General features: G+C 48.9%; 1 protein-coding gene across 1 annotated transcript in view; it reads left to right on the forward strand.

Annotated features, from left to right (window-relative positions):
- The window catches only part of PDIA4 (protein disulfide isomerase family A member 4), a 124,699-nt gene that overhangs the window by 67,646 nt on the left and 42,235 nt on the right, over positions 1 to 14,818 (forward strand). The window contains exon 8 of the mRNA XM_088445726.1: positions 7,213 to 7,369. Coding sequence (XP_088301852.1) covers positions 7,213 to 7,369 — 157 coding nt within the window. The remainder of the gene's footprint in view (positions 1 to 7,212; positions 7,370 to 14,818) is intronic.

Here is a 14,818-nt window from a genome sequence, read left to right on the forward strand (position 1 = left end):
GTCTGTGGTTCCCACATGGCCACTGCTGCACTTGGAAGATAATTTTCCAGCTGGGGTTCAGGAATGGTTAGATTACCTTTTTGCTATGTCTGCTATGAACTGGCCTCTCCATCTAAGTCAGGTGGCAATAATACATTAATCCACCATCTTAGTGGATGGTTCTGGAGTGACTGATTTAGTCTTCATCACACAAGACTACTTGCGCTCATTGAGTCTGTTTCCTAAGCCATCAAATCAGGCTTGTATTTTGCCCAAAGTTAGAGCTGTCGTGTTGGAGACATAGGGCCTGATTCAGCATGGACCGCAATTGCAAGCTCTTATGCAGTTCGGCCGATGGTGTGTACTGCGTATGCACCGCAGTGCACTTGCGCAGAGCAGCATTGAGATCGGATTGCGATCACGCATGCAGACAGGAATCCTTTGCAAAGTGAGTGACGGGAAGTCAACGTTTAGGGGTGGGGAAGGGGGAGTGGTCGGAGAAACGCAGGCGTGCCAGTACGTTTGTACACAGTTACATGGGCATGCTTAAATTTGCCACGGAGACTGCATACGCAGCTTGAGTACTCACTGAGTGCGACGAGACTTGCAATTTCTTAGGGAGGTCAGGGCTGCTGTAATTGTGCATGACTGGCAGATGTTACGGATGTGTACGCAGGACTGCGAGGTCTTATGGATGTGAGAAAGCGTTAGTGGGTGTCTCTAAGCTGGCTGAGTGGTTGCAAACATTTAGCATATTTCCAGCACAACTGCGTGTGATTACGCAGCTACGATCGCAATAGTTATCATACTGCAATTTGTGACTGCCATCTTAGCCATTTTTTCTACTTCAGGGTCCATAGGGTATCCACAGGATACCTTGGGGTATAGGTGTGACGTCAGTCGCTGGGCACCATAGAGTTAAGCTTTTCAGCCTCCCAGGATGCACTAGGGTCCCCCTCAGATACCCCGCCCCCGAGCCAAGGCACCTCAGTTTAGCTTGGTGCCCGGCCGGAGTCGGGTGCACCTGTCGGAGTGGGGGGCTAGAAGAGCCCCTGAAGCTTTCTTCAGTGCAGCTGTGGCTGCACATCTGCATGTACAGCCTGGACAGTCAGTCCTGACGTCCATGCTGTCTTCCCTACACCCCCGCCGGTACCAGAACGCCGGTACCGATCCGGGGATGCTGGTGAGCATCTGGGGTCACAGCTAGCGGTGACCCCAGATGTTCCGGACCATGGCCGGATCCAAGGGGGACAAAGGTAAGCAACGGGGTCCCGCGGTGGGTCCCCGCTGGTCACATGGTCCTGTCCCCAGGCAGGGGGCTCCCTGGGGACTGGCTGCAGCGTGGAGCCAGGTGATCAACCTGCGCTTTCCACTACCCCCTGGGACAGCGGACCGCAGCAGAGCGGTAGCGCTGCGGCGTCCCAGGGGTTAAATGCATGCCAGGGAAGCGCGCCTTCCCTGTCTCACAGCCGGCGCCTCCCCCGCTGCACACAGCCCTCTCTGCATGCTGCCGACTGGTCCTGTGGCAGCGCTCCTCCCCCAGGCCAGCCTCCTCTCTGCTCCTCGGCGGCCATGTTCTCCAGAACGCATGGTGAACGCTGCTGGAAGCGCTGGACGGAAGCATTGTGGTCTGGGTCCCCCCGCATTCCTCTCCTCCGCTGTGGTCAGGTCTGTGTATGCAGCGCTGTGTCCTACCAGCCCTGTGTCTGCGTAGTTGAGTGATCAGCGCTGTTAGTGCAGGAATTGATTTTCTTTGCATTGTATGTGACTGTGCTAGCGCTGCTGCCTGTAACTTTTCTCTAAACTGTCAGCTTTATTACTGTCCCTGTTCTTTCTGCTAAGCCCTTGCGGTGCGGTGCTGCAGGGTGGTCTCTCGCCTATTTAAGTTATAATTGGCGAGAGAGGTCACATACGTGGTGCCATCATGTCCGAAAGTGATTTTCCCCTCCGGCTACAGTGTACTACGTGTAAAGTACCGTTAGCGGAGGGGGAGGGTAGCGCGGAGGGCCTTTGCCGGCAGTGTTTGTCAATGGCGCGGCCTCTTACGGTTACAGCACCGGTACAGGAGCCGCCCTGGGCTCGTTTCGCTCAGGCGCTTACAGCCTTAGTGGGCCAGTTAGCTCCGCAGCCTGCGTTTACACCGATGGGTTTATCCCAGCAGTCTGTGGTGTCGTCACCCATGCAGGGTTTCCCACGACAATTGGTGGTACCCCACAGTCTCCCTATTTCCCCGCTCCCGGTTTCTCAGGAGCCAGTGTGGGTTAACTCCCTGACGAGTTCTGTACAGCACTTGTCGGATGTGTTGCAAGGGGAGTCTGTGATGCGGCCGCATAAACGGCCGGTGGCGTCTCTGTTGGCTCCTTATGAGGATGACGAGGGGACGTCTGATGATGGGGAGATTCTGGATCCTTATGATCAGGAACCTCTCCATGCTAAGGACGCTGATGCTAAGTCCAAAGTATATATTCCTGGACTTATTCGGGCGGTCCGCACAGCCTTGGTGATTGAGGACGAAGTTCCCCCAGCGGCTAAATCTAAGTATGCCTTTTTCAAAGATGTGAAGGGCGATGCCACAGTCTTTCCTCTTTCAGGTCAGTTGGTGGACCATTTAGAGGAGGCGTGGAAACAGCCTGGCAAAAGATACCAGCTGCAGAGACGCATGGCGGTGGCTTATCCGTTCGCGGATAACTATTTTGCAAAGTGGGAATCCCCTCCACAGGTGGATTCTCACGTGACCCGTCTTGTCCGTAGTGCCACATTGCCGATGCCATCTATGTCCTCCCTTAAGGATGCTACGGACCGCAAGGTGGAGATCTGCCTGAAGTCCGCTTATTCCCTTGCGGGGGGGGGCAGCACGGCCGGCTATGGCCATTTGCTGGGTTGCCAGAGCGATGGAGCGCTGGGCGGATTCATTAGAGGCTTCTTTTGATTCCGACTGTCCGGCCGAACAGGCGGAGTTGATTGGTAATCTCCGTGATTCGGCCACTTATATCAACGAGGCGGCCCTAGATATTAGTACTCTGGTGTCTAGAATTTCTTCAGCAGCGGTGGCTGCTCGTCGCACCTTGTGACTGCGTTCCTGGAAGGCAGACGCAGATTCCAAAAAGGGTCTGGAGGCGTTGCCGTTTACCGGAGAAGTTCTCTTCGGTCCGGATCTGGATAAGATTGTGGCCACGCTGCCGGCAGCCAAATCGGCTTGTCTCCCGTCGGCCGCTGCTCCTTCTGGTTCTGGACCATCGTCCTTTCGGTCATCTAGGACCCAGGGCAGGCCCAAACCAGTCGTTTCCTCGACAGGCTGGCCCTAAGAAATCAGCAAAGCCCCGGAAGCAGGCATGGAGTACCAGATGTCCGGCCCCCAAGCCAGATGACAAGCCTGCGGCCTGACTGTCCGGGCCTCCCTTTGGGGGATCCCAGGGTGGGAGGCCGCCTGCTGCAGTTCGCCCAGTGTTGGTCGGCCACTACGACAGACACTTGGGTTCTGGAGGAGGTTTCCCACGGATACGCCCTCTCCTTCCGGCACAGACCCCCGGCTCGATTCTTCACCACGGGTCTACCATCAGACCGGAACAAGGCTACGGAGCTGCGGAAGGTATTGCACACTATGCTCCAGGCTGGAGTTATAGTGCCTGTTCCATTCTCCCAGAGGGGTCAGGGTTTCTATTCAAATCTATTTTTGGTACAGAAACCCAATGGGTCGTATCGTCCGATTCTCAACCTCAAAGCACTCAACAAGTCTTTGCGGGTTCCGAAGTTTCGGATGGAGACCCTTACGGTCCATCATTCTGGCGTTGGAACCTGGGGACTACATGGTGTCATTGGACATACAGGACGCTTACCTGCATGTCCCTATTCTTTTGCGCCATCAACAGTTCCTCAGGTTTGCAATCCGCAGCGACCACTTCCAGTTTCAGGCGTTACCTTTTGGTCTGGCGACAGCACCACGTGTTTTCACCAAGGTGATGGCGGTCATGGCGGCTTCTCTGCGGCTGCAGGGAGTCCGCATGTTGCCGTACTTGGACGACCTGTTATTGGTGGCAGGATCTCCAGAGCTCCTGTTACGCCACTAGGACCTGACCATTGCACTGCTGCAACGGCACGGCTGGCTAATCAACTGGCAGAAGTCCACTCTAATCCCGTCTCGGAGGATTCTGCATCTTGGAGCCTTATTGGACTCGGGACAGCAAAGGATCTTCGTGACGGAGGGCAAGATCTCTGCTTTACAGTCAAGGGTGCGCAGTTGTCTGCACAGCCGCCGGGTGTCCCTACACTCGGCGATGAGGTTACTGGGCTCCATGGTGTCGGTGTTCGACATGGTGGAATACGCCCAGTTTCACTCCAGACCTCTGCAGCACCTGATCCTGTCCAAGGGGAACGGGCTGCCTCAGTCTCTGAAGTCCCAGACGATTGTGATCACACCGGAGGTTCGCCTGTCCCTTGCGTGGTGGTTACAGACGACCCACCTCAACAAGGGACGTCCGTTCTGGGTTCCAAATTGGGTCCTGTTGACAACGGACGCCAGTCTTCGGGGCTGGGGAGCAGTTTCGGGTCCACACTTGTTCCAGGGCAGGTGGACGCCGACAGAAGCGGAGCTTCCAATAAATATCTTGGAACTCCGTGCGGTCTTCAATGCTCTCCAGCAGGCACATCTGTTTCTCCAGGGTCACCCGGTGCAGGTCCAGTCGGACAACGCTACCACCGTGGCCTACATAAACAGGCAAGGAGGAACTCAGTCGGGCGGCTCTCGTAGAGGTCTCTCGGATCCTGGTTTGGGCGGAGCACAATCTTCCGGCCATATCAGCGGTCTTCATCCCGTGTGTGCTAAATTGGGAGGCGGACTTTCTAAGTCGCCAGGATGTTCATCCGGGGGAATGGTCCCTGCACCCAGACGTTTTTCAACTGCTGGTGGACAGGTGGGGTCTTCCAGAGATCGACCTCATGGCGTCCCGGCACAACAACAAGTTGCCGGTGTACGGGTCTCGCACAAGAGACGAAGGGGCGTCTCTGGTGGATGCTCTGTCCGTCCGGTGGACGTTCCGGTTCGCATACCTGTTCCCTCCGGTCTCCCTTCTTCCACGGGTAATCCGGAAATTCAAACAGGAAGGAGGGACGCTCCTGTTGATAGCTCCCGCGTGGCCCAGACGGCACTGGTTCTCAGACCTTCAGGGTCTGTCCGTGGACAGTCCTCTGCGGTTGCCGCTACGACCGGACCTTCTGTCTCAGGGTCCTTGTCTTCACCCGGACCTGACTCGGCTGTCTTTGACGGCGTGGCTGTTGAGACGGCCATGCTGAGGTCCCGGGGGTTTTCCAGCTCTGTGGTGCATACCATGTTGCGAGCTCGGAAACCGTCTTCCGTGAGGATATACCATCGCGTGTGGCATACATTCTTCCAGTGGTGTCGACCGAGAGGTTACGCACCGCGGGAGTTTCGTCTGTCTCGGATTCTCGCCTTCCTGCAAGCGGGACTAGATCATGGGCTTCGCCTTGCTTCTTTGAAGGTACAGGTTTCGGCCCTATCTGTCTGGTTTCACCGTAGGATTGCTACAATCCCGGATGTGCGCACCTTTATGCAAGGTGTTCTCCGCATTCAGCCGCCCTTTGTTCCACCTGTGGTGCCTTGGGATTTGGCTGTGGTCCTGAGGGCTCTCCAAGGACTGCCGTTTGAACCACTGGGCTCAGTGGATCTTAAATGGCTAACAGCTAAGACTGTTTTCCTTCTGGCTATTGCTTCGGCCAGACGTGTTTCTGAGTTAGGGGCTCTTTCTTGTAGACCCCCTTTCTTGGTTTTTCATGGGAACAGGGCAGTGCTCCGCACTCGGTCCGAGTTTCTTCCCAAAGTTGTTTCCCAGTTTCATGTTAACGAGGAAATCGTTGTTCCGGCCTTTAACTCACCGGGTCTTTCCGTGGGTGAGGCCTCTTTGGATGTTGTGCGGGCCTTAAGGACTTATGTTGACCGCACTTCTTCGTTTAGGAAGTCGGACGCTTTGTTTGTCCTCTATGGCTTCCGTAAAAAGGGTTGGCCTGCTTCAAAGCAAACTTTGGCAGCCTGGATCCGTATGGCTATTTCTGAAGCTTATCTTCATGAAGGCCTACCGGTCCCTCCTTCTCTGAAGGCTCATTCCACTAGGTCTGTGGGTCCTTCGTGGGCAGCTCGACGTGGTGCCTCGGCAGTTCAGATCTGCAAGGCTGCTACGTGGTCCTCTGTCCATACCTTCGTGAGGTATTACAGGTTTGACACCTTTGCCTCTCAGGATGCTTCCTTCGGGCGGCGGATTCTCCTTTCAGCACAGGAGCATCCCCACCCTTGAAGTATACTGCTTTGGGACATCCCCAAGGTATCCTGTGGATACCCTATGGACCCTGAAGTAGAAAATATGAGATATGGTAAGAACTTACCCTTGTTATCTCTATTTCTACGAAGTCCATAGGGTTCCACAGGACTCCCGCCCTGTCGCACCTGTGCTGCAGATGGGCTTTGCTCTGGTCACCGGTTTTCCGTCTCCCTCTGGTGAGAATGTGATTCTTGTATGTGTCCAGATCTTTTTTCTCTCTCTTCCTTCTCCTCCTCCGGCCTATGGCTTGATAACTAACTGAGGTGCCTTGGCTCGGGGTCGGGGTATAGGAGGGGGACCCTAGTGAATCCTGGGAGGCTGAAAAGCTTAACTCTATGGTGCCCAGCGACTGACGTCACACCTATACCCCAAGGTATCCTGTGGAACCCTATGGACTTCGTAGAAATAGAGATAACAAGGGTAAGTTCTTACCATATCTCATATTATTAATAATATGACAATTGGTCCCAAAAAAAACTGCTGATCTTGATTAAGCATTGGACATGTGACTGCACTGAACTATGTTTATGGCAATGGCAGGATAATGGTACCCTGATGGATCCAGCTGTATGGTCACTGTATGATCATACAAAGTGTGGGCTTGATTATTTAAATAATTAATTGCATTGTGCTTTCTGAAATGAGGACCCACCCTTTTTTTTTTTTTTTTTTTTTTACCATTTGGATAATCTGCTTTTCCACTGTCTATCCCTGTGGTACATAATTTTGGAATGTTGACTGGGCCAGTCACCATCCTTGTCCTGATAAAATCTCAGTTGGGGGTGGTGCTGTGTAGTGGATTAAAAATCAGGGACATCTCCAAAATTTAGCAAAGGTTGATTTATGCATTTTAGATTGGTTATTATTTTTTCTACATTTTGTTTTGTCTCAAACTCTTTTGCAGGATTCCACAACTGAGGAAGATATTAAGGAGCATGTCATTAAACATGCTTTACCCTTGGTTGGTCATAGATCAAACTCTAATGAAGCTAAAAGATACACAAAACGTCCGCTTGTTGTTGTTTATTACACAGTAGACTTTAGCTTTGACCACCGCACTGGTAAGTGAACAACAAAAATATTTTAGGCAAAGGCAAACCAAAATCTGTTTTAACTTTTTTATTAATTTCTCTTTTACTTTCATCTGGGGCACACTTCTTGACCATGGGGGTATTGTGAGGGTTGAGGAGCCAGCACTCTGAATTAATTTTTGAGTGTATAAAGCTCCCATCTAACCCCTCCCTCAATTTTATATTTTAATGGTGGTACTCTGTGCACATAACAAATGAGGCATGCAGCAGCAAGGTCACCAACGTTTCAAAGTATTAACATTTTTGTCAGGGTGTACCTTATTGAAAATGTTAATACAGATGTATCCACATACATCGATCCTCCATGCGCTACACAACGCGTAAGCTCCGTGTGGCTCGGCGGCCCGAGCATTTTTTAATGCGGCTTTTTCCCTTCAAATGTGACTAGGTCGCACAAGCAGCTTCTGCTGATTAATATGATATGCAGCATGCCTATGTTCTATATGCGGCTGTATTTGCATGCAAAATGCTACATTACAGTGTCACAGCCACTGACAGGCCTCAGACCCTGTAATTTGCTCCTCAAAACATTCTCCTTACCTGAAACCAAGTACGGTCTGGCTGACAGCAGCAGCTTCCTGACAGAGGAAGGCCAGCTAGTGGAGCACTCCACAGGAGAGCGAGCGGGGTGGCAGATGCAGGGTGCAGATGTGCGTCGGTGAGCTCCCGCAAGCCGCATAGTCTTGGAGGCATGCAGGCTGTCTGAGGCGCGCGGCCATTACAGAATGACGACAGCCGCTTTCCAGGAAGTAGCTCCAGACCAGTCCAACCAGTCTTAAGGAAGGGGGGAGCTAGATTGACGGCAGTCGGCTCCTCTCTCATCCTAATTAAATGACATGCTAAACAAGGAGGTTCAGCCAGATAGGGTTATTGGTACAGTCCAACAGCTGAATTGAGAAGCTGCTGATGAACACTGCAAAGTTCCTCTCTTCCATCTCCTCTGTGACTTCATGTGGCTGGAGTCTAGATGAGTATCTAACAGTTTACTTATTTTCACTTTGATATTTATTGTATGGTTTTTTTTTTCTGTATTTATGCTGCATGTAATATCAGTATAATACTATTATCGTGACAGTTTACCTTGTAAAGGTTTGGTAATGCTTGAGAAGGGAAATACTTCCAAGGCTAAACTAGGAGGAGGGAAGTCCAGTTTGCACCATTTTTGCTCCAGTTTTCAGGCTAAATTACCTTCTGAGAACGCACATTCTGGATGTGCTGCTTGTGAGGAGGCACGTGGTCCGCCGCCTTTTTGCAGAAACCTCGGCCGGTCCGGTGGAGGAACCACCCTGGGTTATGTCTTTTGCCTTTTCCATAGCCTCTGTTATGAAAGAGGAATTGTCTAATTTGTATCTACCCATAATAAGTTGGATTTGCAACAGGGAGTAGCCAAGGTAGAACAAGGTCCTATCCTTTTAAATGGTAATTCTCCAGGGGGTCCGGGGCTTTAGGGCCTGCTGAGGTTCCATCCTGAGCCAAATTAATGGAAATGACAGCATTAGGTTTAGAAAGGACGTAATGTTCACTGGAGAAATTATCTTCAGCCGTTCTAGGCCAGGTGTCTGGTTTCTCGGAATCTGATATTTCCTCTGATGGGGTTGAGGATTCAGTTTCTTCTATAGAAGAAGGATTTGGTGTCCAGGGAGTGGAGGATTTGGTTAATGCAGTCAGTCAGGTCCTTGACCTAGAGCAGTGTTTCCCAAATTTATTCTTCAAGGAGCACAAACAGAGCATGGTTTCCATTTTTCCTAGTTGGTGCATAGGTGTATTCATTACTGACTGACACATTTTAATAGATTTACAGGTAGAGCAAATTATTCCACTTGTGATTCTGTGAGTAGACCTGAAAAACATGCACTGTTAGTGCTCACTGAGGAATGAGTTTGGGAAACACTGACCTAGAGGATTGTGATAATCAGGAAAATGTATCTAATGATTTTTTTCAGAATTTTTTTTTTTTTTTTTTTTTTTTTTTTACAGAAAATGTCTTGTTTCCACTCCTTTTTGCAATTGTGATTTAATTGCAGAACCATGGGTACATCTGAAAGAGGTTCCAGGTACCACACAGGTGTCGGGATACCAGTCAGACTCCAGAGTCAAACCTCGCTGTCACGACCAGGGTTTCGTGGCGTGGAGGTTTGCGGACCTTACTAGTGAGGGCGCTGTGGCGCGCTCCTTCTGGCGGGGGAAACTGGTGTGTGGAGACTGGCATTGGCTATACGCAGATGTCTGCCAGCATTAGACCATCCTGGCAAGGGTAAATCTAGCGGCATCTCTGCGTCACAGGTGTATGGGTGGCACCATGTTATCTTTGGTCATGTGACATAGCAGGCCAATCGTCTGTAGGTCAACTGCTCTCTCTGGCCTATCACGTTCCGCTACTGGGTACTTAAGGTTGTTTGGAGCTCCCTGTAGTTGCCAGTGCAACGTGCTCACAGCGTAGCTGTGAGAGAGGGTTCTCTGCGTTCCTGAACCCTAGACTTGTGCTCCGGTGCTTGCCCTAGCTCCTCGTCAGCCTCTGGCTTCCTGCATAGCCTGCACCGCTCTGCCTTGCCTTGCTGGAGATCAGCCCTGCACCTTCCACCAGACCCACTCCTGCCTGAACCTTTCTACTTAGTTAACCCATTCCTGTGCAGTCATCACAGCATTACCGGATATCCCCTTCAGCCACTATTCAGCAAACCAGGATATCCACTTCACTCCATCTGGATTCACCTCATTCATCTGTCACTGATCTGGACATTCGTTTACTCTCATTCACTACAGTTCCCTTCAGCCACATATCAGTTTATTACTGGACTTTAGTTTCTTATTATTCATGTCTACGAACATTCACATTAAACAACCCACCTTTCAGTTTAAATCTGTTCTGGTGTCTACTCCTGTTTCCGCCCCGGGTCCACAACAAACACAGTCCCTAACACTCGTCACTTACCTCCCCGGGGGCCGCCTCTGCGTGCCGGGGTCCCCAGTGTGTCCACTTCTCCTACATGCAGCTTCCGATATACTCATTGGCTTCCATGTGCAGCATTCCCTCCAGAGCTGACTGTTGGGCGCAGCCATGACAGTCTGACAGGTGACTGTCCATTCTCCATCAGAAGACCAGATTGCTGTCACCTGACGCCTGCAGCCAATCCCTGCTCTCTCAGGGGAATTTAAAGATTCTCTGATCACTTTATCAGTGCAATGTTGTCCTCAGCCTAGCTGTGTGATTTCACCTGAGTTCCTGCTGTTATTCCTGCGATTGATTTTGAGTGTAGATTATCTCGCTGCACCACTGGCTCCAGTATCCAATTCCATCCCAGTGATCCCTTGCCATCCGTTTCCATCCAATATCATCTGCTCCAGTCTGATTTCCTGCACCTACGGTTCCATCCCGGTGTTGTCCAGTCTGGTTCCGTACTGGAGGTACAGACCTCCGCTGCCAGTACAAGGAAACCCAAGCAGAGGACTGCGACCTGCACGTCAGGCGCAGCTAAGCCCAAACTCCCTTGCGGGGGTCCCTGGTGAAAACCACCAGCATGTAGACTATGCACCTCTGTTCAGTATTCAGCTTCCTTCAGACTACATCTCATGAGCCATAACTATATAAGACCATCCAGTTTTCAGACTCTTGCTCCAGAACCTTTTCCAACCAGCGACTCCAGTCCGGCTCCACAAACAAACTCAAGGTTGACAGCAGGTTTCCATTCATGTACCTGTCACGGCCAGGGTATTTCAGCATGGCGCTAGGCGAGTGTTACCTGTGAGGTCATTGTGGCATGGGCTGTCTGGTGGCGGAGCTGGTGTCTGGCGGGGGGCTTTGGCTGCACGCGTTGTTGTGCGGGCCTGTTGTCACTCTGCGCTGGTAAGGCCTGGCGGCGTCTCCATTCCGTTTGGCATGGGTGCCGCCATCTTGCCTTCTGGCCAGGTGATCCGGCTGGCCAATCCTGGTGAGTCACATGTTCCCTCCGGCCAGTAACAGCACGGCATGGGGTATTTAGGAAGGGTCAGTGCCTTCCTTCTTTGCCAGTGCAACGTGTATCTCAGCCTAGCTGAGAGGGAGTTCTCTGTGCTTTCCTGTTCCTGTGAATTCGCTGTCTGCCAGTCTGCCTGTCAGCTCCTAGCTCCCACTGGACTACCCCGCTTCCTCCATCACCCTTGCCCATACCTGAGTGCCTGAGCCTGCTGACATCCTGCGCTTCAGTTCACTACCTGCAAACCTGGCTTGATTATTTTCAGTTTCACTACCTGCACACCTGGACAGCTCTAATTGTTTCTACTTGGACATTAACCCTTTTGCTCCCACCACAGAACTCTTGTGCACATTTATATATTCCTGGACTTTTATTTACTGCCACATTATATGTCTACTCAAGCACTTATTAAAAATCCTAGTTTTATTTTCAAATCTGCTTCTGTGATCGCTCCTGCTACCACCCCGGGTCCACAAACAACCCAGAACATAACAGTACCCTATTTCAGATATTATATATAGAGAACAATTTCCTAGATTAGATGTTCTATAGCAAGATTGTCTAAGGCTATGGCTCTCCCTATTTCTGATGGAGCTGATCTTAAAGATAGCTCTGACTGTAACTGTGAAAGTGTGTTGAAATTAATTTATTTAGCTGCTGGTGCAGCGTAAGTTCAGTATAGCCTTAGCCTGGGTAGCAAAAGTTATGGAGAAGTGTATCAACCTTATTTTTTTAAGAAGCTATCCAGTCAGACAGCCCTAGGTCACAGTTGTTGTCTATAGCAGAGTAACTGAAAGAGGAAGCAGATTACTTGGGAGAAGCCGCTTTGGATGCATCTATGATTGTCAAAGATTTCAGGTCTAGCAGTGGTGGCTATAAGTGTTGTGGTTAAAATCATGGGATGTGGATATAGAGACTAAGAAGCCTTTTTAGAAGGTTTGCCTATTGAGGGCAGATTTTTGTTTGGTCCCGAACTAGATAAAAGGATTTTCGAAGCGGCCGGTGGGAAAAGTTAATTCTTACCATTAGGAAGATTGTTTAAGACTAAAAGTTGAAATTTTCGCCCATCTGTTAAACAGCCGCCTACCCAGGCCTTTCTGCCGAGGGGCCAGTTATCTGCGTTCCAAGGCTTCGGTTATAAGGGAAGACAAACTAGGACAACTAGAAAGGAGCAGGGAAACTGGTATTAAAGGTCCAGGATAAGTCAAGTGGGGCATTCACCCAGAAGTATCTGGTAGGTGCCCATTTGCTATCATTCAAGGACCATTGGAGGTTATCTTCCTCAGATAAGTGGGTAACAAATCTATTAATAAAAAGGGTTACTTTATCAGTCTCTTGGGACCACCACTGAAAAGGTTTTTTTGCATCAAGATGGCCAGACAGACAAAAATGTCTTAAGTTAGGACAGGCAATATACATTCTTCAAGATTCAAGGGTAATCATCCCAGTACCCAAATGTAAAAAATAACTTGAATTTTATTCCAATCTATTATTGGTCCAAAAACCATATGGGGTTGCATAGACCAATTATTATTTTTTTTAATTAATATTTAAAGGATTTAAAACCAAAACGAAGAATTGACAAATTCAGAATGGAGTCCATAAGGTCAGTCATAAGTGGAATGGAGATAAACAAAGTGTTAGAATATATAGACATCAAAGATGCATATCTTTATGTGCCTATTTGGGAAGGCCATCAGTCTATAAAGATTCACAGCCAAAGGCATTTCCAATTCGGGGGCCCTGCCTTTTGGTTTAGCAACATTCCATTGAGTTTTTACTACAGTTATGGCAGACCTCCTAAGGAGGATGAGACTAAAGATTACACTTTAAGAAGTCTAGTGCCCTCAAATGGTTTGCCTACAGAGCCACAACTGGGGGGGCTATCAATTGTAAAAAATCCAAGTTGGTTCTCAGTTGTCAGATGGAATTTTTTGGCTTCAGGTTCAATACAGAATTGGGCAGAGTTTTTCTACAAGAACAAAAGATCAGAGACCTTCAATACCTAGTCAAAAAGATTTTGTGGTTTAGAAGCCCATCAATTCGGTTGTATAAGACTACTAGGGAAGATTATTTTTACAGTCAAAGCAATCCAGTAGGCTTGATTGCATTTCAGGTTATTTCAGTTAAACATTCTAAGGTGTTGGTCTGGGTCCAATCATCAACTATCAAATCAATTCATTACCCTGTCAACAGAGATCAGAAAATCACTGAGATGTTGGGCACAAATGGATAACCTGTGTATTGAAACTGAGCTGTTCTAAATGCATTAAAAAGACGGAATTTCTTCTTATGGGGAAACCAATAGAAATCCAACAGTAGCATACATAAATCACCAGGGAGGGACAAAGAGCTATGAGGGACACTTTTCAGATTCTGTCCTTTGCAGAGATCAAAGTAGTTATATCTGCAGTTTTTATTCTGGGGATAGAAAATTGGAAGGCAAACTTTAAGTTGCTAATCAATTCTTCCAGGGGAATGGTCTCTGCATCCTGAATTTTTCAACAGTCTGGTTTTGTAATGGGATCAACAAGAAATAGTTTTAATGGTTTCTTGGTTCAACAAGACACAGGTTTTGTTGCAGAACCAGGGATTTATTAGCCTTCCATAGAGATGCAATGATGGGTCCTTTTTTGAAAATTTCACCTGGCCTAAATGTTTCCCCCATTACCAATGTATGAGTTTTCAGGAAGATAAAGGAGAATATTCCAGTGATTTTGGTAGCACCAAACTGACCAAGAAGAGTTTGCTATTTAGACATAGCAGTGGGTTCGGGAGTAAAACTCCCTCCGTCAGGTCCGGTTATCACAGGGGCCGATTGTCAGAACTTTCAGAGGCTAAATTTAATGGCATGACTCTTGAAGCCAAGATTTCAAGAAAAAAATGTTTTTTCTGATTCAGTAGGTCAGACAATGATGAAAACTAGGAAGAAATTTGGCCTTGGGTTAAGCTCCCTGAAGGTACAGGTATCAGCTCAGTCGATTTTATTTACAGAAAATATTGGGCCTTATTCCAGAAGTAAAGACTTTTTGTTGCAGTATGCATTACACATACAGCCACCATATAGGCATTCCATAGAGCCATGGCACCTAAATTGTGTACTGACAGCTGTCCAGTTTTCACCTTTTCAGCCTTTGCAGGAGGTAGACCTTAAAACGGTATCTTGGAAATTATTTTCTTTTAGCCATGTCATCAGCTAGAAGGGTGTCAGAATGTTGAGCTTTATCTTGCAAACCTCGGTTTTTAGTTATCCATGAAGATAGGGCAGTATTATGTACATTCCCTTCTTTCCAACCTGAGGTGGTGTCAGCTTTTCATCTTTATCAGGAAATAGTTTATACCATCCTTTGCTAAATCTTTCAAGACAGTTAATCACAGGCAATTGTCCTTGGCAGATGTGGTTAAAGTATTAAGAATATACCTCGATAGAACTGCCAGTATGAGGGAAAAAAATTGACCAGCATCA

Source organism: Taudactylus pleione, unplaced genomic scaffold (assembly GCF_031769625.1).
Source record: "Taudactylus pleione unplaced genomic scaffold, aTauple2 ptg000386l, whole genome shotgun sequence".
Lineage (NCBI taxonomy): Eukaryota > Metazoa > Chordata > Amphibia > Anura > Myobatrachidae > Taudactylus > Taudactylus pleione.